General features: G+C 39.4%; 1 protein-coding gene across 1 annotated transcript; it reads right to left on the bottom strand.

Moving 5' to 3' along the window:
* On the bottom strand, positions 1–26,183 carry RAB12 (RAB12, member RAS oncogene family). The gene is made up of 6 exons (XM_054192361.1): positions 25,720–26,183; positions 12,226–12,286; positions 4,338–4,476; positions 3,711–3,800; positions 2,632–2,736; positions 1–2,120 (listed from the first exon to the last, which is right to left on the bottom strand). Exons 1-6 carry the CDS (start codon positions 25,961–25,963, stop codon positions 2,007–2,009), a joined length of 753 nt encoding a protein of 250 aa, XP_054048336.1. The 5' UTR covers positions 25,964–26,183; the 3' UTR covers positions 1–2,006.
* Between the last annotated feature and the right edge of the window lie 1,726 nt (positions 26,184–27,909).

The raw sequence follows: 27,909 nt of genomic DNA, 5'->3' as shown, positions 1-27,909 counted from the left end.
TAAGTCAAATTTCTTAATTTTTATTAAATTCAAAAACTGCAGGAAAAAAATCACAAGTTTCTAAGTACAAATAAAAACAAATCAACTAAAATAAAATGGTTGTCAAGTTAAAACTCATTTTCCATAATTTTCCCTTCCTTGCTACTGCCCACAGTACCATCAGAAGTCCTACAAGTGCTTTAGAAATTGATTTTACCTTACCCATATGATAGTAAACTGTAAGTTTACTATGTAAAAAAGCAAACTGTTTAGGCACAAGGTGGCAGAAGACATAAGCACAAATATCAACCATGCTTCCTAAATCTGTCAGTTGAAATCCAGGTGTTCTAAAGACCTGCATGGTATTGCATTCAGAATGTCAGAGCTTACTTTGTAAAATAAGGGCTCATTTTTATTTTATTTTTAATGTTAACAGTGCGTTGTGTCTTTTTTGCTTCCAGAAAACAGAGAGAAGCTGCTTAAGTCAGTGGTATACCTTACTGGTCAGTGCCAGTGTTCTGGCTAGAAGAGTGGCAGAAGTGACAAAATGGGTTCCAGCACCAGAGAATGAGAAGTAGAGAAGCTGTAGTGTGAAAAAGACTGGTTCATACTTGTGTTGCCAGCGTAATTAATAGTTTGGCGACCGCTTGCTAAGATAGCATGACAAGCAGTCACATGCTATTTGAAGATATCAGCTGGGCTAGGTCGTCAGCTGCTCTCCCAACAGAGCAGTGATCAAGGTGAACAACTAACGTCCGCTGCTCTTCTAACTACACCTACAGGAACTGTCAAACTGGAAATTAAATCATAACAAAATAAAAACAAGTGTTGTTCCATATTCCAGATTATACCTTTTACCCATCATTTGATACTTGCCATTCTAATAACAGGTGCAGTTCCATTGTCATTCATAAATACAAAATTTTATTTGCACTTCATTAGTTTAGAAAGACCACAATGTTTTTCAATACCACAACATTCAGGACACACCAAGTTATTCAAATATGTAACTATTGATTTACCACAGCTAAACTAAACAGTGCATTTTAATAAAAGATATACCAAAGATATAATTCACAAATTCATTATCAGACAAAAACCTAACACAGTATTTGCTTGATGGGAATAATTTCCACCATTAGGAAAGAAAATAATTTTACCTTAGGTTCCCTTTCCCCCAACCCTACAGATGTCCAGACAAATACACATATATATTCCTTAACACAGGAAAATGTATCATCTTAATTTTTTTTTTCTTTTTAAAGAATTTGTCTAGACAGCAGCATTGCTTTTTATACTTTCTTTTAGAGCTCGAATATATCTCAATTCTTTTACTGAAACTTAATTCTTGCAACCAAGTTTATGCTTACGCAGAAAATTATATATGCTACTTCAGAGTGCAATCTTAGATCCGCACCAGGTGTGATGTCTTGGTATACAAAGAAAGGGTGCAGCATTAATCGAAATAAATAAAAGACTGCCAAAAATTAAACTTAGCTTTTCAATAAATCCAGTCAGCAGAGGATGCTACAGCCAAAAATGTTTTCACTACATTAAAAGGAAACATAATGCTGATTATGGAAGCTTTGTACATAAAGTCCTCTGTTTTTAAAAAATTTGTCTTTAAAATAGTTAGCAAAGCACCATATACTTATCTTCATACCAGAAGAGCTTCTGCCTGCCTGTTTATAATAACAAGAACTATTACAACATTTATGTCAAGAATAGGTATAGATTTAATTTCTCCTCCTCCTCGACTGGAAGTGTGGTAAATTCCCACCGACTGTACAGTATTTATAACACTGGGGCAATGAATGAAACATCATTGTGAGGGAGAGGGGTAATAATTAAATGTTATAGCTGAATCCTACACAGGATTGCATATTTGCATATTTACAAGTTAGTGTGTAGCTCTGACTCGAATAACAAAGTGCAACAAGAAACTGCCAAATGATTGTAGTGCAGAGTAGTACAGATACTTTCTTTACCCTCCCACTCCTATTTTTCATCCTGTATGGAGGAACAAGTCAACAGCAACGGACATGCGGCCTTGGAGGAGGCAGTTCTGGTGGGATTTCTGGCTCTGGTTGCAGGGACAGGATACTGTTGGACAACTCATTTCTTATAACATCCAGTGGCATCTTAAAGAAAAGAAAAATCACCTGTAAACAGTCATCTGCACAGAACTCAGCACAAAGAGCTCCTTTCAAGAGTTCACTCTCAGCCAAAGCCTCCATTTAAGGATGTTTTGATTCTTATTACTGAACTACATTCGAGTAAGTTGAATCAAGAATTTCTTTCAGAAGAAAGTTAGAAGACATTGTCAAAATAAAGCCACCTCCTAAACCAATTAAATTACTGCCCACAAATGAAAGCAGGCAAATGTACAGTCAGCTGCTGATACACAGTGAAGTTATACGAAAGAGGAAGTATAGCAAATAGGAGCAGATGTTTACCAAATTCAACAGTAATATTTATTAACTGAAGTGTTCAGCAGAGGCTGTGAACTACATTATGCCCGCTACATATTAACCAAAAATTTCACCTGACTCTGTGCACTCATCTTCTATGTCCTCCCAACAAGTGCCTGCAGTCATTATTTAAACACAGACCGTTTACATGATCAGAGGAATTACCACCTGAATATTGTACCTTTTTCAGAATGTCATCAACAAGTTTTAGAAATATTTCATCCACATTAAAATTATCCTTGGCACTTGCTTCACAGAACCGCATCCCAGTTATTTGCTGTGCAAACTGATGGAAGAGAAAATAAAATAACTACGTGAAGATATGCATAAGCAGCAACAAACAGCAAATATGCACTCCCCATAAAAGCCTTAAAAAACCCCCACAACTTTCTACAAATCTGTGAAAGAAATCTAATTCAATTAATAAACCTGAATCTCCAAGGTACAGCAAATATTACCACATAATTTTCTCTTAAAATTAGTTTACTGGAAAAGTGTGCGGCATTTTTCCAGACATAAATCTGAGAAATTAATGTCTTCAGTTGACATGGATTGCTGCAGATTGCCAAAAAAGTATGAACTTTTCAGTAGAGTTAATCTCAATCTTAATCATAAAATGCAGAAAAGGGAAGTACGGATGAAAGAATTAGCCTTGACACTCTAACAGGAAATCCTTTACTTCCAAACGCATGATGGGTAGCTGAAGGAAAACGTTTGTGTACGTCCATACTGACAGTATCCTGATCAAGATGGTGCTATGAGTGTTCTGCTAAAACATACTCTCTTGACAGGCTCCTTACCACTTTTGGAGTTGGAAAAGAACAAAAGAAACATAAACCAAAGATGAGCTAAGTAATCAATCAGGGCTGTTGCCTGGCCTAAAATACTACTGAAAAGCAAACATCTGGAAGAAGGCTCACAAAGATGGCCCGAGTAGAGATATCTCTGTGATTCAAGTCTTCACTACATCCTCTTACGGAGCCCCAGAAGGAGTAATCCCTGCACTGCTGTGTAGTGTCAGCTAACTTGTAGTTTATTCTTTTCTTTAGAGCAAAGACATACTGATCCAGCAGGCAAGCATACAGCTGCAAATTTTAAGTAAGCAAATACTGTATGGATTTTGACAGAACACCACCACTCTCAATACACTCCTTAGGTCTAACAGTCTGAACAAGAGTAGCCATGGACCATCAGCAGCAGCAATGCCACAGCAGTTTTGCTTCTAACAGTAACTAAGAATTGTGTTAGACCTATTCTTACCTTTTCTCCCTGCTGTCGAGTAATCTCTCGATCAACTTCACAGTCCAGTTTATTTCCAACTAATAGAAGCTCTGCATCTTCTGAAGCATACTGCAATTAAGACATTTTTAATTAACTAAACCTAGGAATGTAAGATTTTATAATGTCAACACAATATTAAAAAAGGGTGATTCCTCTACTAAATAAGGAACCACAACTACACAGTTTATACGTACAAGTTCTTCACAAACTTTACTTCAAAGATTTTTCAACTTCGATTTTTGAAATTCCATTTTTAAAACATGACTTCAGAACTAGCTATTCTAGTTTATCTAAGAATGAACATAATGACCTTATTTCACAGACAGGAAATAAAACACTTTTTTTTCTGCCCCAGTGCACAGGTAAATGAGTAATGTTACAGATTTCCACTGACACTTCTAACTTGGACAATTCTAGTTCAAGGAAGCAGGAATAGACAACCATTTTCCAACAAAAATGTGTTAATGTTAAATCCTGGCTAAAAGAACCCAATGAAAATTAGTTGGCATTACTTTAGTAATCCTATATCAAAAAAGTCCTACAAAGTACCTTTGAGGAAAAAAACTGCTTCTTAAGAAAATGTGTAAAAAAATATTTAATGCCTACCTTATCAATCATTTTCATCCATTTTGGTAAATCGTCAAATGTTTCCTTCTTGGTGATATCATACACCAAAATAATTCCCTTGGCACTTCTGTAATAAGCTGAGGTAATGCTGTTGAATCTCTCCTGACCTGCTGTGTCCCTAAGAAGCAGCAGCAAACATTGGCACAAATATTTCACCAATTTACGAAGTACAGAATAACTTTGTTTACATTTTAATAAACACAGCCCCACGCTCATCAGACACTCTATATTGAACATTTCCTTCTATATACGTGAATTTCAGGCCAAAAAAAAATGAAGCAGTACTTTCAATCATAAAAAGTTTTTGTATCAGGACTACTTATCCCATACTAACTTCACCAGGAAAGGCCACCAAACAGTTCTACATGTGTCTGAGAATGAAGCTGCCCAATGAAAACGTACCAGCAGATGAAGCTGGTTTTGTGTTGTTGGGGTTTGATTGGGTGTGGGGTTTTTTTTCTGTTCTGTGTTTTTTTTTAATAGCCCTAAAAAAAAAATGAAAAAAGAAATGGACACATGCTTATCAAACACAGCCGGACATCCAACTATAAAATGAGCAATGCACTGATCGTTATGATTCGAGCTTTCAGAGCCTTTTGGGATCAACCACAGCAATTCAGCCATGGTTCTAAAACTAATGCAGAAGATACTGGCAGATGTGAATGAAAACAGTGAGCAACCACTATGTGGTACAGCTTTCGAAAGTAGACACCCAGCTTTCATGATTACATCTCTTAATTTGAGGTGTTCAAATAACATTTCCATTCTCACTTTCAGCATTGTAGGTATTTCAGGCGGGGTGCGTTTACACAGGAGACTATTTTCTAGCAATGACACCATGTCGCCTGTACTAGCTACAGCTTATATTCCAAAGCAGATGAGACCGAAGGGTTATTATTTACTGAACCATGAAAACCTGTGAACTGCTTTCAATCGTATCATCAAGGCTGCTTCTGGAAGATTTTTGGCTTCTGGAAGATTTAGTTATACTAAAAAAATAGCTGGTGCATATCATAAGTCTTAAAATGTGACTGGTATCACAACTGGAAAGTAAGTTATATGGTACTCCAAAGTGATCAAGCATTCACTGCTTGAGTTCAGCCCCCAGAGCCAATGGATAATTTTGAAATTTCACTGTTAGAGCAAGTCAAAAGATGGACCAAAATTAAGAGTGGATGGGGGAAAATGCGCACGTGTGTGTTGGGACTCAAAAGTTCAAAAGGAATTCTCTTCAACAATCACATTTTAGACAAAAGAAGGAGGATGAATTTGGGAATGAGATTAACGATGGAGACCCAAAACACTTGTTACCAAAAAAATGCCATGTTCACAAAATGCCACATCGATTTGTCCTGACAAATTAATTCTTTTAAAGCCTATGCACAACAAGCAGTAGAATAAACTATCAAAAACCTATTTTGCTCTTCACAAAATCTTTAAGAATTTTAACTAAGCATGTTTAAAAATGAAGTATTTAACTTTCTCCTGAAATTGCCACAAGTGTACTTGATAGCAACAAATCTTTGCTAGTGATTTCACAAAGAACGCAGTGTCCACTAGAAAAAGATTTGAAAGCTCTGCTTCATAGCCTGTGGATAAATATTGACCACTACTTCACTGCAAGCCAATGGCATCACAATATAGGGCAGAAGAGAACAAATTCCTATCACACACATTTTTATTTTATTTTTATTCAAACCCCATTCTCTACTCAGAACTTCAGAACTGCATTCATACAACCCTTTGGGACCCTACAGAAGGTGAAAACAGGAAGCCTGTCAAGCTGTAGTAGTATTTCAGACCAGTTTTAGATGGTTAATTGGTTGCTTTCGTATCAGTAATGAGGCATTTTTATTAAAGCAATACAAGTTCTGGCAGCTGAAACTACAAATATAAGTATTACTCTGAGGAAGTAATTCTACTTTCTCTTCCATTATTTCTTTGCTATGGTCAGATTTATTTTTTGAAAGGTCCTTTGGACATTCACTGCATGAAAAATTAAAAAATTCTAGTATGAACCGTTGATTTTCCACATATGGATAACATTGCTTTAGTGTTTATGAACAGACTTCTCAGAATTATGACCTTGTAGAGCAGCCCCTGACATCTGTTGCTGATCCAGCCTACTGATCAAGCTTATTAAGGATGGGATCCCTGTAGTTTCATTCTTCTGAGCAGACACAGACTAGGCAGCAGGTGGAAGGCAATACCTGATGTGGAAGAATGCATCAATTCTAACTTTGGCCAGAATAATGGGAAGAGTTGTGGTTTTTTGCTGCCCGGTCTTCCCCCTCTTCTATGTGCCCCTACCAGAACCCAGATATGAAGGGACTATTTCAGAGTCACCTGGCTTTGCCTTCAGGTCAGTGCTAAGGACCTTTAGCAACTCCCATCACAGAGGGGCTACCAGCGTACCACATCACTCAGTTCATACACTAGAAAAACAGAGGGGAAACAAACACACTAATGACTGAAGACAGTCATCCACACACTGGATAAGCCTAGGGGTGGGTGATGGAGCCAGCTATGCAACATTACACTCTGCCACTCCAGCTACCTCCAGCTCCACATTTCCCCTAAGCCTGCTGAGTGCTGTATCTTCAAGCCTACCTGGTACCGTCAGCCTCTCCTCACCCCACAACACCATCAGGGTCTTTAAAAGTTTATAGTATTCCCAGGCTGCTGATCCTCTCTGTACCCTCAGGTCCTCCTGCACTCCCCTTTGTGTAGGCCATTCACCCAAATATCATACAACTTGCAGTCTGGCTTACTGGCTAACCGAGACACACCACATGCTGTGGCTAGTTTAAAACACTCATGGATAGCCTGGCTGTCCACTATGTACGTTAAATGGCCAGATGGCCACTGACTGTCACCTGCCAGTCGCATAATGACACTGAGTTATGGCTGACCTTCTTTGCCTTGCTTTAAGTCATGGACTTCCCCACACTTCATACGACCAATGCCTCTACTGCCGCAGCAAGTTTAAATGAAACCAGTCAACAGGTTTGTGATTGTAAGCACGATATTCTAATCCTTGTTTCCTTTGAAAACTGGAAGAAAGTAAGCTGAATTTGCGGTCTTGAACATTACATTAATATTTTACTAGCCTTCTTCAAACAGTAAGGTGAAAATTAGGGAACTATTTCTGCAATAAGTAAGTTTAGAATGCAACCCCAAGCTATCTAAATAAGCTGTAGTTTGAAAAGAGTATCAAATTGATCTTTCACGTGGCAAATCTCACCGTCTACCAGGTACTACCTTCATTTTCATGAAAATGTGCAGTAAATTCTTCCAATATTGAGGAAAAAGTGACAACCCCCAATGCAGACCTAATATTAAAAGCATATCTAACTTAAAATGCCCTCCATTCATGTGCAGTGCTGGAGGAATTAAGTTTGTTACGCTATTTTCATTGATGTATTTATTACACTTCTGCAGCTGGAGTATTTTAGTAAGGATAGCTAACAGTACATAACTCCATGAATGTTTTAAGTGATACGAAGTGCTGCTAGTTCTTCATTTGGTCTGGTCAGAATTGACATAACAGAATAAGTCAGTTCAATTTAATTCAAACTCCAAAAGTCCAAATAATACATTACTACAACTTGATCAATGATTTGGCATCACTGAAAAAGATACAACAGATTACTCCTTTTTTAATGCTAAAAGCAGTTTTCTTTCATTGATTTTTTTGAAAAAAATGGTTCTAATGGAAGAACACTGGTATTTCTAAATCATAATCAGAAACATACAGCGTATGACTCCTTGACCATCTATAATCTGCAACAATACAACCCCGCTGCGTGGTTCTGTTTTTCTGCTTCCAAAACAAGAACTAGACATCACTCCAAAAATACAAACATTACACCAAACAAAAGCAAATACAAAAACCACACAAAGCCCATTTTCAAGTGTTGATTTGTCATGTTCTCACTATTTCACACTGCATAAAATACAATACAAATACAGTTGATCTTAATTAAAATAAGTTTGGATAATTTTTGTTTTACATAAATGTTCTCTGTGTCTATCTAAAACAGTTGCTTGAAACAAACACACAGACTCAAAACTGTCTTTGGCTCTGAAGTTAAACTATTTTTTTATGAGTGGTGGTGTGAACTGGCAATAGAAAGTATTTTTAAGCACATAAAAATTTAACACTAATTTAACACTTTCACATGCTCTGTGCTTTTATAGAACCTACAGGCAATATTTTTAAAAATGTTTTTAAGTCATTTTAGAAGTTAATTCTACTTGTTAAGCTGAGTTTTTTCCTCAAATATATTTAAAATATTTTATTATAGGAAATAACTTATTTCTGTTCTCCCACTGAACAGAAGGAACTACATTATGTTGCATTCCAGGACAGGTGAGCTTTTCCTCAGACTACTCCTCGCCCCAGAGATTTCCCAAGACGACAACTGTCCGTTAGAAAATGCTGAACTGGCAGAATGTGAACTTTTTATGAGAACGCACCAATTTAAACAACCTCCAGAAGCAAATCAGACCGTTTTCTTGCTGGGTCACTGGCTCCCTTGGGCATTAAACCTGCAGAGATACCAGAGAGTCCCTTTGGCTCCCCAGCAGGGAACTGGGAGCAGGGGCAGGATACCAGAGCTTCCAGTAACCAGGCCCTTCAAGCGAGGAAGCCAGAAGTGACTGCTGCTTGTGTCAGCTGAGTGCCCAGATTGCACAGGTCGGAGGGGACAGTCACACTCACTACTGTCCTGCTGAGCTACTCCCGGCACACCTATGCTTCAAAGCATGAGAATGGGTTTCTGATTATTTGGTCTAGTTTTCAAGCTTTGTAAAAGCACCAATTCACAGATGCTCGGATTCCCTCGGGAGCTTACGCTACCCAGTAGCTCTGGTTACTTTATCCCACAGCCTGAGCTGCAAGTACACATCGCTTCTCACAGATGTATGAGCTTGTTTCAGACAAGAACTGCAATGCAGCAGCAGATGTACTGTATCTACTACTTCTGGCAGCCCAGGGGGCACTACTAGTGTTCCAGGTGGCACGGAGGAGATGGACAGTACTCTGCCTCCTCACTGCTGCTCTACCATTTCATATTCTAAGGAGCAGGAGATTGTTTCCTGAGGGAAGAGGTACTGGGAGGTAGCAGGGACCGGGCAGGAACAGATAAGCTACGGGTGACAGATCAGACGCCTCTGTGATCCTTAGCTCAGAGTATCCCACTGCGAAAGGAATACGGGAGACAAGTCCAATTTGTACGCTACCCTACAAACAACTGCAGGTGCGAAAGCTGCTTTCAAAAGGATGTCTTACACACCTAATTGCTTGATATATTCAACACGGTACTGCTGTTTTTTCATAAATTCAAGTGGTAGAGGTCTGTGGAGAACACTCTGCTGATACAGTGGTCAGTGAAGAGACACGTCGAGTGACCATAAAACCACCAAAGTTAAACTTTCTTTTTAAACTAATCTTGTTTGAAATAGAATCAAATGACTAAAAGAAAAAATAATCAAACTCTGATGCTTCAAAACTTAACTTCAGTCATTTTAAGAAAACAGAAAAGCATAAACTTTAGAAATTATCTGTTCATTGAATAAAAGGGGTTTTTTTGCAGTAAGTTTACTGTAATCATTGTACATAAGATTACCAAGAAGTATGAGGCAACCTTAATTGTGTCTCTGTGTAAGTATGAACGGAGACTGACTTAGGATCAGCTGTGCAGCTTAAGTCTGTGTTTCTAAACTTCCAAGTGTTTGACTTGGTAAATTGCTTTCCTCTTTTAATCTATCAGTTGAAGGTACAATAGGGAGCGGCTGAGGGAGCTGGGGTTGTTTAGCCTGGAGAAAAGGAGGCTGAGGGGAGACCTTATCGCTCTCTACAACTACCTGAAAGGACGCTGTAGCCAGGTGGGGGTTGGTCTCCTCTCCCAAGTGACAAGCGATAGGATGAGAGGAAATGGCCTCAAGTTGCACTAGGGGAGGTTTAGACTGGATATTAGGAAAAATTTCTTCACTGAAAGGGTTGTCAAGCATTGGAACAGGCTGCCCCGGGAAGTGGTTGAGACACCATCCCTGGAGGTATTTAAAAGACGTGTAGACGTGGTGCTGAGGGACATGGTTTAGTGGTGGACTTGGCAGTGTTAGGTTGATGGTTGGACTTGATAATCTTAAGGGTCCTTTACAACCAAAACGATTCTACAATTCTGTGATTCTATGACAATAAGAGTTCAGGAGTATGCCAAGACAGTTTTAAGGGTTAAGTATAAGAATAACATTTTAATAGCCACTGTTGGAGAGAAAGTGACATTTAGGAGCAGGATGTTGTGTTCATGGATTTTACCATATTTTAAAATATTATCTCTTCACATTCTGTTTTCTCCACCATTTTAGCAGGGCTTAGCACAGGAGTAATGGTTACATTTTAGCAACCTATCACTTCTTAATTTTAAAAGTTTCCTATACGCTACTAGCATATTCTCAATATGTGGAAAATAATGGTTTAAACAGCTCTTTTCCAACAAAACATCTCTCCCATAAAGAATTTATTCAACATGAACAAATTGTTTGATGAGCTTAGCACATTTCATAGCAAGAATTCCTATCAGGCGTACAGTAGTATCTCCATATCAGAATTTTTTTGTTACCTCTGTCAGCTCCGGCAGACCCTGGCTAACAATTGCCGGCTCAACTGCCAGCCTTGTGGTCATAGGTTTCCAAACAGGGACAGATGATGGATGAAGACATGCCACTAACATTCAAGTGTTAGGTGACTGATGATACCAAAGATGAAGCAGCAGGTTAACTCAGAAGGAAGCAAGACAGACACATGGTGTGACAAACAGAGTTGATGGTGACCTGCCAAGAGGAGTTAGTAAGCTGAATTCACTGCATCCATGTAGTTAAGAATGAGAAACCACCAGAATGTCCCAAAAGTGTAACAACAAGTATATTTAGAGATTCTTTCCCCCGCTCTGGATTGTTAGCAGCTTTAACAGTTTAACTATGCCAATTATGCATCTGTTAATAAACCAAAGCTAAGCTTCTACAGAGTAGTATATAAGATTAATGTATAGAACATAGCTGGTTTATTCTCTCATAATAACATTTATGTATTGTACTACTCTGCAAAACAAAGGAGCTCTTAAACTCAATAATTTCTAAACAATAAAAACTGTATTAATCATTTACATGGAGAATCATTATCAGGAAATATGTAACCTACTCCAGAAAGGAAAAGCTTAGCTCAGACTTTGAGCTTTCTGTAGTAGAACACCAGTACCAGTTAAGTTATAGGGTCTTATTTGCATGGGATCATTTTACTTCTCAGTGCTGTTTAGAGTGGATATAATTTACTTAGTCTTGAATGCCTTTCACTTTAACGTTATTTAATATAGCGTCAAAGAAACAGCACTGCATATACTAAGTTTTAGAAAAAAAAGTTTAGAAAACACTTCACCGTTGTTTTGTGATTGCTGATACAATGAAGGTCAGTGTTAAACAGTCCAGAAAACAAAAAAATCCCAAAGCGTATTTTCTCTAGTGTCTATTTAACACAGTCACCTTTTGTTTTTTGTAGAACTCCTATTCTATTTCTTGTGTAGGCGATACCATTCTAGGAAAAGGGGCTTGAGACCTCTGTGATGCATTAACATTTCAGTAATTACATTCACATCCTATTTCTAACTTTATCTCTCCTCCTCCTTTACCCTCGCTAAAATCTAAGGGCTATTTGGTTTTGCTTAAGTCTCGTGGGAATGGAGGAGAGGAGGAATAGGGAAAGAGCTAAACCAGCTTATAACAGTTAATAGTATTAGACAAGCATATTAATTCATGCTAGAACATCAAAATTAAAACATACTGCTGGTTGCACGTTTGTTTTACTTACCAGATTTGTAATCTAATTTTCTTTCCTCTTAGCTCTACTGTTTTGATTTTAAAATCAACACCTATAAATAAAATACAGTAAACAGAAAAGGAGGAATAAGAAGCAAAAGTAATGAGGGTGCAATTATAACTATTTTTTTTTTTAAATATTAACTTGTAACAGTCTGAACAAGCAGAAGGGTTTGCACCACTACGAGTCACCTCAGAAACACCATGGGGATTTGACAATTGCTATGTAGTCTGTGAGCCATCCAATTTGGCAGCATCACAACATACACCTTCCACTTTGTGCAACATTTCCAGCAGCAGGTAAACCCAACATAACAGTAAATCAGACCCGGTATGTTTGTTTCTCCCTATTCACCTTGACTGTCAAGGACAAGCCTGCCCTACTTCCAATGGCACAGATGCCCTGGAGGCATGGGGCAAAACCAATTCCTCCACATCAGTTTTGCTGTCTGTGAACTGGGAACAATACACATCTGATTTCCAGGCTAGATGCCTAGCATCTGTAAAGCACTTCAGTGCAAGTGCTGGAATTGTGGTTGGTTTATGAGGAAGTCTGTTAGCACTGTCATTCTTAATTCCTGCAAATATTTATTAGCAAACTGCTTAGAGAGGGTATTTGACTTTTAAAATTTCTTTTATACCTGTATGGTACTTTTATCCATCATCTCAAAACTCCAGCAACATTTTGAATGCATGGTAAATACCAAAGATAGAACCATGAAGACCTTGTTATACAGAAAGATAATACTGTTGGCAACCAACATGTAAGACATACTATGGTCAAACAATACCTAGACACAAAAGATTACCACCTCAACTACAAAAATATTTCACATGTTTTTCAAATGTCCTAGAATATCATAGCATTTGTAGATTGTGAATGTGTTCATTTTTAGTATACATTTGTATGAAGATTTTTGCTTCAGTTCTTCCTTCTGAACATCATCCCTCCTAACACTGCTAAATCAAAAAGAGGGAAATAAAAGACAAGAGAACATAGTTCAGACTGGTACACTTAAACTCACGCAGAAGTGTAGAAGCGTAGTGTGTTGGAAACACTTTTGCTGTTTCACGTATAATTGTATACTAAGGACCGGGATGAAAGTGAAGAGGAAAAAAAGATTTTTATTTTCTCTAACAAAACCTACACATTTTCCTAATGTCTACCCTTGGTAAAAGCCGAGTATTCTTGCCGATATTGTTAGACTCAAGACTGGATCGTAACTTTGACAGAAAGGACTAAATTTGGCCCTTATGCAAAGCTTTTCAAAACTCCTGAAAATTTAGGTAGGGAAAAAAAAGTGCATTTTACATCCTGAAAACCAGTTACATGTCGTTGACTTGGCATTTATTTTAAAGTGCTTTTAAAGACAGTTATGTCTGTAAAGTTGTTAGTATGGGACAATGAAATGGACTAAGTTTTAAAAAACTAGATACATTCTACAAATTGAAATGCAAAGGATACATTCAATTCTATTTTTAATTTGCAAAGCGGGTTGCCACTGTTCAGCTAGACTAAATAAATGGAAGAATCACTGATAATCATTCTCCTAAACAAAAATCCCTTCAAACAGCTTGCAGTTGTACAATACATAGCGATAAAAGTATTGGTTATCACCATGACATTTGGTCTCCTTCTCCAGGTCCTTAGAAGTGTCTAGCGCACATATTCACCAATTCTTGGAGTTATTCAGGACATTTGATGTTTATTCTTCACTTGGCAAAATGTATCCCATTCAAACCCCAGCAGGGTTCTCAGGCAATACAGGAGCTAAAGTGTTGAGCTGATTTGTACTACATGGTCTACAATTTTAATGGCAATTTTCAAGTATTCATATGGAAATTGAGAAAAAAATATTAGAATGATTAACATTTCAGAGCATTTACTAATTCTAACTTTAAGAAGTATTTTTCTACATTTTTGAAAAACCATCATCTGTGTCAGCATAAATGCAGAAGTGAAATGATCCAACTATGCTTTACTATCCAAAATGTGGGAAATAAGAATTCTTGTAATTACTGCTTTTCTATTAATGAGATTTTTTTTTTTTAGAGAAACATACCCACATTTCTACTGTTACAAGCCTTTTCTCTGTATAAATGCCTTTAAACTATAAAATGCAATTGTCTTATGGTCACAGCTTTGTGTAAAATAAGACAGCAGCTTTACTTGCTAAGAAGATAATCAATATTAACTGAAATTGCTTCAAACCTCTCCCTTCCTGCCTCTTCCCCATTCTGCCCTTATCTCATACACAACATACTATATGATTTGCCATTCATCTGAGAACTCAGGTTCAAAAAAACAAACAAACAAATCTCACTTTTCTCTCCCATAGAAACTTAAATAGAAAAAAAAATCTAGGATGCTCATTGAGGTGGGGTATACTTGTTTTAGGCTAACAATTATACTTGTAGAGGAGCTTGATCTGAGCAGAGAGAGAAGACAGCTCTGCTGTGTAAAGAAAAAGTCTTGTTGTCACACAAAAGAAGAAGTCTGAACCATCTCTGATACAAAATTGTGTATTAAAAGCCATCACAGAACTTTCACTTAAGTTTCACCAACTCCATCAACAAAATATTTTTATTTTTACAGAGGTGGTTTACACACTGCTGTCTTTCAGGAACAAAAAGGTTTTGTTGTATTTTTCAAAAGGAAAAATAATTAATGAACTATGGAGAGAAAAACTCCAACTGTTCTAGTAAAGTAAATTTTCAACTTGGGACTTCCTGGTACTAGTAGGCAAAACGTATGAATGAAATGAAGTAGAAAAAATCCTACCTATTAAAAAGATGATTTAAAAATAAATAATCCGTCCATAACATTGTTATTTCAAAGGCAGATCTTTCTATTAATCATCTTAAAGTCATACCATGAAACATTTCCCTACTGTTAAATTTTGCAATGAACAATGCAAACCACTAGCTTTGGAAAAGCACGTTCCTCTACAGAACTGTTTGAATCACTTAACACTCAGGTCAGACAGCTTGCCAGAACTAAGCAAAGGTTGCTCAACTGCTCTTTATAATTAGTAATGCTCTGTAGGCATCAACACAATACGAAAAACTTCATGTTTGCCAATACTGCAGGAAAAACATCTGGCAACTTTCCTTTTGCACACAAAGAAAAAAATTCCTAAGCCTGTCAGGTTTCATTACCATGTTTCACCATAGACCTGCCAAAGGTAGTGCTCTGAGTTTACATACAAATTAGTAATTCGATTAAAACGATACCACAATCATTTGTTTTCCACTTCAATTTCAAATACTAAGTTAAGAAAAAAGTTCAATGAAACAAATTAGCTTGATTAAGGTCAATGAAAATACCTAAATGAGAAATTTTGCTATCCGTACAATTACTCCAGCTATTAAAAACAAGAGGAAAAGCTGTTAATGTTCTCTGAAAGTCAATCAGGAAACTAACACTTTCCACTGTAACAGATAACAAATACCTATTAGTCACACATGACGTTGAGAGTTAGACAACTGCACCTTTCCATTCACGTATGCTAAGCCAGTCTTATATGTTCTTTATATTTGCAGTTGTAGAACGGAAGATTTGGAGCAACCGCTGCAAACTCCCATTCTTCAGCAAAATAACTGAGAACAGTTCTTTTAAGCATCTCTATTCAGCACAGGATAGAGAAGGTATTAAATCTGCTCTTAGAAAATGGTGTGGGTTTTTAAAGAAATGCTTTGTAACGCTCCAGTGTTGATGCCAGCAAGATTTGATAAATTCTTTAAAATCCTTGCTTCAACAGACTCTTAATTTACAGTTGCTCTAAGCAAGGCATGTCTTTCTCAGTCTTGTTAAACCTAATTCTAAGACCTGTTAAGTACAGGTATGTTGTCAGAATTTTTCCAAGTTTCCCACTGTTTGCAATGATACTGTTGGTCCTTGCAGTTACCATTCCCTTAAGGCAGATCCCAAAACACAACTAACACACAAGTTTATTAAACACTGGCATTTCTTCTGCATTCAATCCTGCCAGAGGCTGCCCTGGCCTTGAAGCTATATAGCTGCACAAACGGTGTGCTAGAATCCGTGTGCCAACAGACAGGACTCACTAGCCCTGGCATAACACTCTACTAGCACAGCTACAGCAACACCTTCCCCACTGTGTGCCTCCAGTTATGGCAGGTGTCCCCTAAAAGGATGTCAACAACAGCTAACACAAACAAGACACTTAAGCACCTTGTGTCCTTAATTATGCAAATAGAACTGAGGTCACGGTTTTATACATAGTTCAATAAAAGAGAGGAATCAATAATTACTGTTGACAACTGCATTAAATCTGAGCAGCAATTTTTATAAAAAGAACGGATTTTAAAAGGCTCTCTTTAGGTGCTACAAGGCTGGCAAACTATTGCTGGTTTGCACGCTACCTAGTTTGCATTTTAAATGCTGCTGGCTAATTTATTGTCAACGAATAATGAAAGGTACACATGCCAGTGGAGCCAACAAGTGCATGTGCTTACAATCATACTGAAGCGTGCCCTTTGCCAGGTCACAGTGATGCAAGAGGAACCAAAAGGCTTATCACAATCTCCTCTCCCATTAAAAAGTCCACCTCTTCTCCATACATCAGGTTTGCATGGACCACAGGCAATCAATGCGTTCAGTTTTTCTAAGGTTATTACACTCACACTATGAGTGAATCCAGACTTTGACCCCATTTTTCTTTGGAAATCCAAAAATTCCATTTTTCAGGCATCCAAACACACACATAAGAACTAATGGAAAAGGCACAAAAATACAGATCTCAGCCTCTGGTTTGGGTTTCTGATTTTGTATCTATTGAACATTTCAAAGTATACCGAATCAGTTTGCCTTACCACTTAAAACTACAAATGAGCTGCTACCCTCTCCCTGCAGGCTAGATATATGTCAAATAAGGCATTAAGTACAGCAGCACTTATGAAATGTGTGTACGGTAAGATTATTAGTTAAGGATTTTCAAAATTTTATACAAAGTACATTGTTTTTGTTAATAGCACATGAACTTTAGATTAAAAACATGCTTCACGCAAATGAGAACATCTATTACAACAAGGACTCAACTGAAACTATGCCTTTTCCAGGGAAAATAAAGGGCTAGTAGAATAGAAGTGATTTTTAAAAGTATATTAAACACACAGCTAAGCAAACTGTCTGCACTCCTTTCAAAAATAAACAGCCTTAAAAGAAAGAGAACAGACACTCAAAATAGACGTGCACTAATGAAGTTCTAGATAAGGGCAAGTCAGCGAGGATGACGTATCTTGTCACTGAACCAAACTTGAGACTGAAATCCAATAAAAATGAAGTCTAGCCCAGAACAGATTATAATATATTAATTTCTCCACCCAAACAGGAACCAAATTATCTACTAAAGCACAAACTGAAACACACACAACTGTGTGTACCCTCTCCCTTTAAAGCTAAAAGAATTTAGCTTCCTTTAGATTTTAGAAATAAAAAAAATAGTGAAGAAACGTCTTTCTATGCATTTTTCATTGGGTTTTGGGGGTGTTTGGGTTTTAGGTTTTTTTGATTTTTTTATTTCCCCCCCCCCCCCCGAAGTGGCAGAAAAAGGAAGTGGAAACTGTTTTGCTTAATGCACCCAGAGTGACCTTTCAGAGGCCAAGATTTCCTGATAATGAAGTTAAAGGAGGAGCTGGGAAAACAGACGCAAATAGAGCACAAAAAATCCCCTCCAACTAAAATCAATTCCAATAGATTAAATTTTCAGAGGCCTATTAGAGATTTGCATCAAAGCAATTCAATCAGCGAAAAATAATCAGACCACGTTTAAAGAAACACAATCAGTTTAAAAATTCAGAGGTTGCATACTAACTAACCATTAGAACAGACACATAACTCAAAGACTATGACAGTTTATTTAATTTGGACATCCAACAGCATTATACAAATTTTCTTACTTCTGCTACAACTGATGACTGAGGTCACATTCTTCTTGAGGTAAGAACCATCTTTGTCAGTCCTGGTCTGTAACTAAATACAATACCTACACCTATCCAGAAACTCCTGAAGTCAATGAAAAGATGCTCAATAGCTTTGATACTGATTTCTGCCATCTTGCAAGCAACAACAAAAGGTACACAGTGAGGGAGAGGGGAAGGCTAGCAAAACTGTTTCCAGAAAAAAAACCAAAAAACAAAACCAAACCCACTGTATTTTATTTTAACTGAAGCTGCAGGACATGCAGTTAATTTTAAAACACACTAAAGCAGAAATACCTCTTTCAAACTGCATAGTAAAGATTTTAAAAAGGTATTTGGAAGCACTTAGTGTTAGTCAGATATGAGCCAGTTTGGGGATTATTTTAGAGGCAGGTAAAGGACGTTGTCCATAAAGCTTCAGCGTGTAATTCTAGAACGATTAACACGCAGACATTTGAGACTGCTCGCCTAAAATAAAAGTGTACCCGTATCTCAACTGGCAACTGTGCTACAGACCAGAATGAAACAGATACACCAGCAAGAGAAATAAAACAAAATAAAATTTGGTAATATATAATGCAGTGAATAAATTTTGAAGGTGTAATTATAATGAGTTTTTAGGAGACTGTCAGGGATTTTTGAATGTCCGATATACAGCTTCTAAAAACCTCACATACTTGGTACTTCCAAACTCAATGAGAATGGAGGAAATTATCATTTCTTTACATTTTCGTGGACATTACAATTCTAAAGCCTTTCACAAAATGTAGTCTTTTGACACTATTTACGGCACTAAGTTCAAAGCATGCACCAAAATTCTGATAAAGAGAATGAGATGGAAGGGGAGCATAGAAGGAATGATATTCTCTGTGCCTTCTTGAACAAGACTTATTTTCAAAACTTCTGATTATAGACCAGGAAAACAAAGTGAGCTACTGGTCTACAACTACCTGACCTGAAAGGAAAACTGAATGTGAAGAAAAGTTAAATTTGTTTCACGAAGAGCACTACCCAGATTTTAAAAAGGCAGAATCTATTTCAAAATGAAACTGAATTTAGCATTTTGTTTTGGCTATCAAGTTTCCCACTCATTTGGATATCAGAAGAAATAAGTTGTAAAAGCGTCACTATATGCTGTTAAATAGTTGCAATCTTAACAGGGAATATTAATCCTCTTTCTTGTTTAAGGACAGTCTAGTGAAAACAGTTTACAAAGACTTCAGAATTTTTATGATGAAAGGCACTCTAAAAAGCCCATGTCTTCCACTTTATGGTTTAGCTAAAACCACAATTATTTTGCATTGCGCATGCACTATGTTTTCATAAAACGAACATTTAAGCTCACAACTCCCAGAAAAACATAAGAAAGCCCATAACTGAGAATCATATGGCCCTACGTGGCTTTTTTTTCTGTTGTTCCTGACACGCTCAGCTGTTCACAGCAGAGACTGAGTTTGACAGCTGCATTCCACTCTCCTTGCAAACTAAACTCAACGCCATTCAAGTGGCCTCTTCATTTTGCCTGCTGTTTTCCTTGCATATTCTTGTATGTGTACTGACTAGGGACTACAAGGTACTCTGACAGTTCTGTAGTGTTGATATAATCCAGTACCTGAATATTTCTATCAGCTGAAATTAGCATCCAGTTTACAAATGAAGAAAACAATGTCAATTTCAAATTTGCTCTTCTTCACAACCTCTTGGTAATTAAAAACCCCATACCTCCCCAAAACCCGACTCCTGAACCCTGATTATTTATCCCGTCAACCTACAACATTTTCCTATTTTAAAACATAGTTTTCTCACCTTATGAGGTCTCAAACAATTACGCATGGAAAATAATTGCTGACTACACCCAATGCTGTAAAATATGCTTAGCTGACACACCTGAGGCAAATAATGACTGGCCAGGTGCTTTCAGTTGCTGTAGTCCCTAGTGTCAATTACAAGTGACAACATTGCTCCTAAAGGTGAAAGGCAGCTGGCAGGGAACACAGGCTTCTGTTCCCTTCCGAAACTTATGGTTACACAACTGAAGACAAACAAGACAGGTTCATACATGCTCCCTAATTATCTTAAGGTTTTGTGTAAGGCAAAATTGTTTTCTGTGCGAGCTTCCAGCCTCCTGCTCTCCTCTATTTATAGTTTTCCAAGTAATTGCAGCACACCACTGATGAGATGTTTTGTTTGTTTTATTTAGGTTATTGTGCACTAGCCAAAAAGCCAATATATGAGAACAGACAGGTATTAACACCCTGGACATGCGATGAAGGCTCAATTCTCACAGAAATACTTATCACTGATCAGAACTTTCCTCCTGTTTTGTACAACAGCAAAAATTTCTCAGTCCAAGTACAGAGCTGATTTTGTGTATAAAGTAAGGACATCTTACTGCTACTTTGTCATGATGTGGTAAAGCAAGAGACATCTATCTCTACCCTTTCTTCCCTCTCCCCACCCCAGCTAAGTTTTCAGTGACATTGTATGGAAGGGGAAAAAAAAAAATCTGTAAAGAAAAATTAAACTGCACTATATTTCTTAGAAAGAGCCCACAGGAACATACAACAAGCATAGCAAAAAGAGATATGTTTCTCTAGTTGATGCAGGATGTTTTTCTAAAAGTTTTAGGTAGATTGTTCTTCATCTCAGATTACACGAAGTTACTAAACTTGTTTTTATTATAATTTACTTATTTTATTATTTACTTATTTTTCAAATGGTTAGTAACCATATACCATGTTTACAGTGCTTGTGAGAATAAATACTGACTGGGTAACTACAAAACTGAGGACCAATTTAACAGACAGTTCTGAAAAAAATGACCAATTGATACTTCTAAAATGAATATGCTGATAATTGTAAGTGAATATAATTATGCTATATGGCAACCTTATAGGAATGAAACTTAACATTTATGTTGTTAGTCCACAATTTTAAGGATAAAGAGAATGAAGAAAGGGTCTGAATTGTGACAGAAACCCCAAACGTATGTATACACATATATATAATTATAAATGTGTATATATTTATATATCATATATATGTGTATACATATTAGAACCAGAAGCTGTCTTAAGATTGCTCTGATAGAAGACAAACCTAAAGTTTTCACCATTACTACTGTTTATTTGATGGACGTTAGGCATTTTGCATGGACATCGGTATTTTAAAAGGAACTGCTTTGGAAGTAAAAGCTGCAGAGCTCTGCAAATCTAATGAGTTCCCAACTTACACACCATTTCACACTAACATCAAAGTAAGGTGAAGCAAGGTCAAAGAGCATTTTTGTGAAGTCAAAGCCATCTTACACTGCAATGCATTTGCATGCCACTGATCTGGATCCTACAGGCTACAATTAGACCAAAACAGATCACAGGTCACAAGATTCCCATCCTGACCCACAACAAACCTTCCCATTACGACCTTAGCCAAGTAGCTCTACTTACGATTTTGCTTGCAAACCAGGACGGAAGGAAGCTTTAGCTTTTACTACAAGCAGTACTGTAGTAGCCAGCAATGAGCCTGCGTGGGACACCCAAACCGCTCTTGATATTATCAAGGGCAAGGCCTCTTTCCTGGGATGCTTTCAGACCTGGTGGAAAAGAGCTGAAGGATAAGACTAGGCCTCAGAAACTCTCCATACTAAGCCAGCAAGTAAAAGAAAAGCCGAGGAGCTCAGCTTGACTTGAGGGCGCAGGAGAGCCAGCCGCCTGAGAGGCGAGTCAGTGCAGGGCCTCAGGTTTGGGTGAGCAGGAACCTCAGATTCAGAGATTAAAACACAGAGAAGCATAACGCGTGTGGCAAAATTAGATGGACAGGAAATACTGCTGCGTATAGGAATTTTGTAGATCTGCCATGGAAGAAAAACAGCAGAGAGATTGGGAATGAGCTAAAATTTGGTGGATGCAGGGAGGATAGACAACCGTGAGACTAAGCAGTAGTTGTACAGACACTGGGAAGAGGCCTTTGACTATTAAATAAAGGGACTCTGATGAAAAAGAGTATGAGAGAGCACCATTTAAAAAAAAAAATAATATATATATACAAATTATAATATGACCACTATGGAGATCTGAACTAAGATGTGTTTCTTTCGGGATAAGAACTATTTGGGGGGAGCAGAGAAGGATGGGGGAAGAAGCAAAGGCAAACACTCTTCCATCACCACCCATCTTTGAACCTTCTCACAAACGTGGCAATGAGTATTTACCTGCTGCCTTTGGAAAGATCACCTTTTTTCGTGACGGATTTGGTATACTGGTTTTTAATTACCAAGAGTCTGAAAAACCTCCAAGTGAAACTTTTGGATTCTGTTCCTGCGTGAATAATGCAGGTACATGGGGTAACAAATCATAAACAGAGATTTTTATTTTAAAATAAAAAGTATATATATATTATGTCTGTTGACAGAGCTAATATGATGCTGATATCACCCTCACATACGCATTCCTCCATTATAGAAAAGAAGTTACTTTAACTACTTTGGATTTAATACTGGCAAGAAAAGAGTAATTTTACATCATCACAGGTACAGAGGAACACTTCTAAAAACAATTTCTTTGCCCAAACAAGTAATAAAAATAAGTTATAACCTAATAGTAAGAACAAACATTCAGACCTAACACATAAAATTGTAAACAACAACATCTATTTCTCATCTGACAACCACATGCAAAAATCAGTAAATATTTGAGCATATTGAGTATTCTCAGTACTATGTCAATAGCAGATTAAGTAGACACAATATTCTATGCAACTAATTTAATGCCCAAAATAAACACATCAAAAGAATTTTAGATCAACAGCACATCGTGTGCTGTTATGAATAATGTGCTGAAATCTGCCAAGCTATTTTTGAACACTTTCAAAGAACTTCAGTATTTTGAGATGGGACTGAAGACATGTTCATGATTTTATTATAGAATTTACTTTACCAATCTGGCAATGTAGTCTTCTTAAATTAGCATTAAAATACCGTATCTTTCTAAATTGAATCCACACCTCCCCTTTTCAGCAGAAACGCTCCACATTTCAGTGACATGGTGTTATTATCCTAAACAGCTCTTAGGGCCAGAAGACAGCCAAAGCTTCGGACATTTGCAATTCTTCCACTATTGGAGAAGACCTCCAAGTAGCCTGTACACTCTCATACAAAAGGTTACGGCGTTAAATGTTGTTCTGTTTTGCCTGTACTTCTACTGGTTTAGTATAAAAACATAAACATAAGGTTGACACCATCAATATCAACATAAGGGAGTAAATATGTATTCTAGCATTCCATTTAAAATACAGCTTCGTTAATAAGAGGTAGATACAACAAATTTTCATCGTTCTTTTGGCTACATAGTTTTTTCAAATTTAATCTCAAGGTATATTCAGTTTGCATAACCTCCTCTGAAATTGTATCAGTCACAGGGTTTTCAACAATGTTTCAAAACACATTCTCCACTCCTAATTCTTGAAAACCACTACAGTAAGTGGTGACAAAGAAAGAGCTTTATGATTTCAACTGCGTATCAAAGTCTGACCTCAGGTCATTTTGGAGTGTGGGTTATTTTCAACCTACATGAAATGTAAATAGCAGAGGTTACTTTTTCTTATGCTACGGTGCAAAAAAAGCAAGGTGCAAGCTGACTGTGAAAAGCTCCTTCATTTAGCAGTCAAAAGATCCGGGGGAATCTCAACAGCTCTCAAGTTTAGTCGGAGGACCTTGAAAGAATGCCATTACTGTCAAGTCTTTCTACATGCATTTTGGCACGAGTCAATTTCCCTATGCTGCTTTATGTTGGCACACTTTGTACATCAAACATTACGTAATCTTCTGTCTAGCAGCATACCACCATTTATTTCCTGTTTCTTTTTTAAAATAAGGAAGCTTCCCTGCTTCAATCACTGTCTCAGTCATCTAGCAAATCAGTTTTGCTTACAAGGCACCAGACTGGAAGTCTGGACCGGGGTCTAGAGTACCTCCTCTCACTTCTCAAGATTCACATCAGGAAACATGCTACTTACAGACAGCAGCCCAGCCTTGAAGAAACCCTTAATGTAGGTCAACCCAAAGAAGATGCATGTGAGTTCAAAACAATATATAGACTTGCAGAATTTAGAAAGAATACATTCCACTGTCAGTTCTACTTTCTCACCTGTACCATATATTTAATTAAATCTGTCCATCCACCGAAGCCATCAGCATTTCTTCATTACAATACGTTACTTGAGGATTAATCCCTCTGATATGCTACCACTGCCTAGCTTCTACAAGGTTAAGTTACTAACTTCAAAACAAAAATATATCGATGCTAACAGTGCTAATCTGCACTACCAGATTTGTATTTTTAGAGGACCTAGGAAAGAATGAAAACAACAGATAAAATACACATTAAAAGTAAAGTAGGAGTCACTGTATATTATTTTGTCACAGGCAGATAGTTCTTGATAGTAATAATTCAGCTTCTAAAAGGCTTTCCATCAGATGCTATAAGTTTACTCACATTCCAAGCTACAATTAAGCCAAGCACACATATTTTCCAATGACACAGACTTAACAACTGCCTTGCAGCAAGACACAGGAGTTCAACTCCAAGGACAGGACTCTAATAACAACGCGGACTAACTAGCTTGTTTTCCTCCCTTTACACATTTGTGTATTAAAAGACAACAGGCATTAAACTACCTCCAAGACTCGTAGAGATGACTACACCATGAATAAGACAGCACACTACAGAACCAGGAGGTTGCTCTCCTTCAGTTAGCTGTGTGAGGAGCAAAACCCACAGCATGCTCAAGAGGTACTACTCTTCAAGAAACAAAACATTAAACTCTGTCAGATCTAACATCACGGAGGGTTTCTTGATGAAGGCGTAACAGCAACCTGGAGTTAATCAGACTATGGGCTGGAAGAGTATTTGAAGTCCCATCGACTATTTTGAATACACACTGCAACTTTTAACAACTCCCAAAACACTTCTGTTTCCCTACAGGAAACATCTCAGACTTGTGCGCAATAACCTGCTTTACCAACCATCCGTAATTTTTATTTTTTTAATTTTTAAACTGTGCTTTTTTGTTTGCCGTTAGCGAGGCTGAAACAGGATACCCCCAAAACCTTCTCAAAACTTGCCAAGATAACCAGGCAGGCCCTCCACGACCTTTCCCACCCAGAGCGACCTGGGCGGCCTGACACCAAGGGCTCCCCCGCCACAAACCCCCGCGGGCTTCCCCACGGCGGGGCGGCACACGGCCGAGCAACCCACCCGCGGGAAGGGGCCGGGGACCAGCCTGAAAGGGACGAGGGCTGTGAGGCCTCTAAGGGGGACAACCTCGGGACGGCATGTGGCGACGGGGGGGGGGGGGGGCACACTTGGGGGAAGACGGCAGGAGGGGGTCCAGGGGAGGAGGCCGCCACACCGAGCCCGGTCTTTCCCCGGCCGGGCCCTGTGGCAGGGTGGGCAGGGCGAGCAGCGGGGCGAGGACAACTCCCCCCCTCCCCCGGGTCGGGTCGGGTCGGGACGGGTCGCGGCGCGCCCCGCCGGGCTCCCCTTACCCACGGTGGACTTGCAGGCCTCGCAGAAGGTGTCGTCGGTGAAGCGCTCCATCAGGCTGGTCTTGCCCACCCCCCGCGACCCGATGATGATCACCTGCAGCTTGAAGTCGGCCGGCCGCGGCGGCTGCTTCCTGCGGCGGGACTGGCCCCCAGAGAGCGCCGGCGACCCCCCCGCCGAGCCCGCCCCGAGGTCCAGCCCGCCGCCCCCCAACCTGCGCTGCGGCAGCCCCGAGCCCGGCTCCATCAGCGACGCATGCGGCGCCGCCCTGGCGCCGCGCTCCCTCCCCGCTCCCGCCCTCCCCGCCACCGGCGCCGACGACTGCGAGGCAGGGGGAGGAGGGGGGCAGCGAGGACGAGACACAGCCGCCGCCCGGCCCGGCCCGATGGGGAACGGGAACAGCAACAGGAACGGGAACTGCGCCGCTGCCGCCACCGCCGGGAGCGGCGCGCCCAACCCGGCGCCCGGCCGCCCAGCGCCCTCTATCGCCCCGGAGCCGCGGCCCCGCGCCGCAGTGCCGGGGGCGGGGAGCGGCCGCCCGCTCCGCCCTTCCCCCGGGGCTTAGGCCGGCCGAGGGTCCCTGCGGGCGCTGCCCGCCCGTCCCTGACTGCGTGCCGGCCGCAAGTGGGGAGAGAAGGAGGGCGAGCGGCCCCGCGCCTCAGGGCCCGGCCTCCGTCGCCTCAGCCCCTTGGCTGAGGTGAGTGAGGGCTGGCGGCCTCCGGCCTCGCACGGCCGGAGCCTACCCGGTCGGGCCTTGCTTCGAAGCCCAGTGCGAGCTGTCCCCACCGGGGCGCTGGGGTCTCCCTCTAAATTTATCTTCGATTAGTCCGGCAGACCCCCTGCGTAGAGTGGGACGCACCGGTCTGGTGTGGGACGGGGGTGGAATTTTCTGTCGAAGCCAACTCGAATACCTAGCACCTGGGCCTGGACCTTTTCATCCCAACTGCCTGTGCTTGTTCAAATTCCAAGCAAAGGGAAAAATGGCATTAGCGGAAGTAGTGTCATAAATCACATGAAGGAAAATGACCAGGGTGAGCATTGCTCGCCATAATTTTTGAGGAAATGTCCACCTCTCCAAGCACTGAGGACCTAGAGTTCACACAATCCTAAATTTTTCAGCAGCCGCTGGCAGCAGGGTGACTTCCAGAGGTAGAAGGATTCATGCTTTTAACTGATGTTTGCAGGTATACGCAGTATTCTTCTGAACATCAGAGGTGCGGGCCGCCAAAGCTAGCAGATAGTTGAGAAAATGTGGTCCCGTTTTTCTTGGTTCTCGGTACTGTTTGTAGGCTAAGGAAATTCCACAAGGGAACGTCAAATTGGGCTTTACACTTAGGAAACCATTGCCATACAGGAATGATTTTCTAAAGAGCTAATTTTCTTGAAGAATCAAGAGACAGGTCGACAGTAAGGCTATGTTGTCAGGAACAAAAAACCAAAAAACAAATGAACCAGTACTAGTTTAACATTTTTAACTGTCACTAATTTTCATCACCAGCAGTATTGACAGTTATTCAAACAATCAGCAGGGTCTAAACCTTTAAAAAAAACACCTTAACAAATCAATCCCAACACTTCTTGTGCGTTACTCTCGCCCTACCCTCTTCTTATTGATTATCTGTAATGCTATAATTAGGTAGTTGAAGGGACAATCCATCACTGAGAGCGAAATAATCTGGAAAGTAAAGCAGCATAACAAGATAACCTTTCTGTTTTGAGTTGAGGTTTTTTTCCACTTAGGTCCTTCCTCTAGAATTATAATGTTCTCCAAAATCAGGCACTTGCTGTGACCCATCTGTAACTCATAGATCTTCGAGATTGCTCGGCTCTTCCTAAATTGTGCAGACCACTAAGTATGTTGTAGACTGTTCCCCCACGTTCATTATCGGTCATTAGAATAGCCTCAGTTTCACACACTATTTTACGTCCTACCAACTCACTTCCAAACAAGGTAATTCAGATGAATTTAGGTTGACCGCTGTGTTTCTGTACCTGCACGTAGATATTCAGCAATATCAACATTCATTTTCAGTCCCTCATTAAATGAACTGAACTGTGAATACCAGGCTTCAATTGCGTGGCCTTGAGTGGTTTGCATCTCTTTTGCAGCAGAAGAGCTTTTTCGTGATTAGTCAACAGCTGTAGAGAACCCACATACATGAAGTGAATTCCTTTGGGCCTCCAGTCTGTCA

This window comes from Rissa tridactyla, chromosome 2 (assembly GCF_028500815.1).
Source record: "Rissa tridactyla isolate bRisTri1 chromosome 2, bRisTri1.patW.cur.20221130, whole genome shotgun sequence".
Taxonomy (NCBI): Eukaryota; Metazoa; Chordata; class Aves; order Charadriiformes; family Laridae; genus Rissa; species Rissa tridactyla.
The sequence above is the reverse complement of the archived record's forward strand: the minus strand, read 5'-3'. Positions and strand labels throughout refer to the sequence as shown.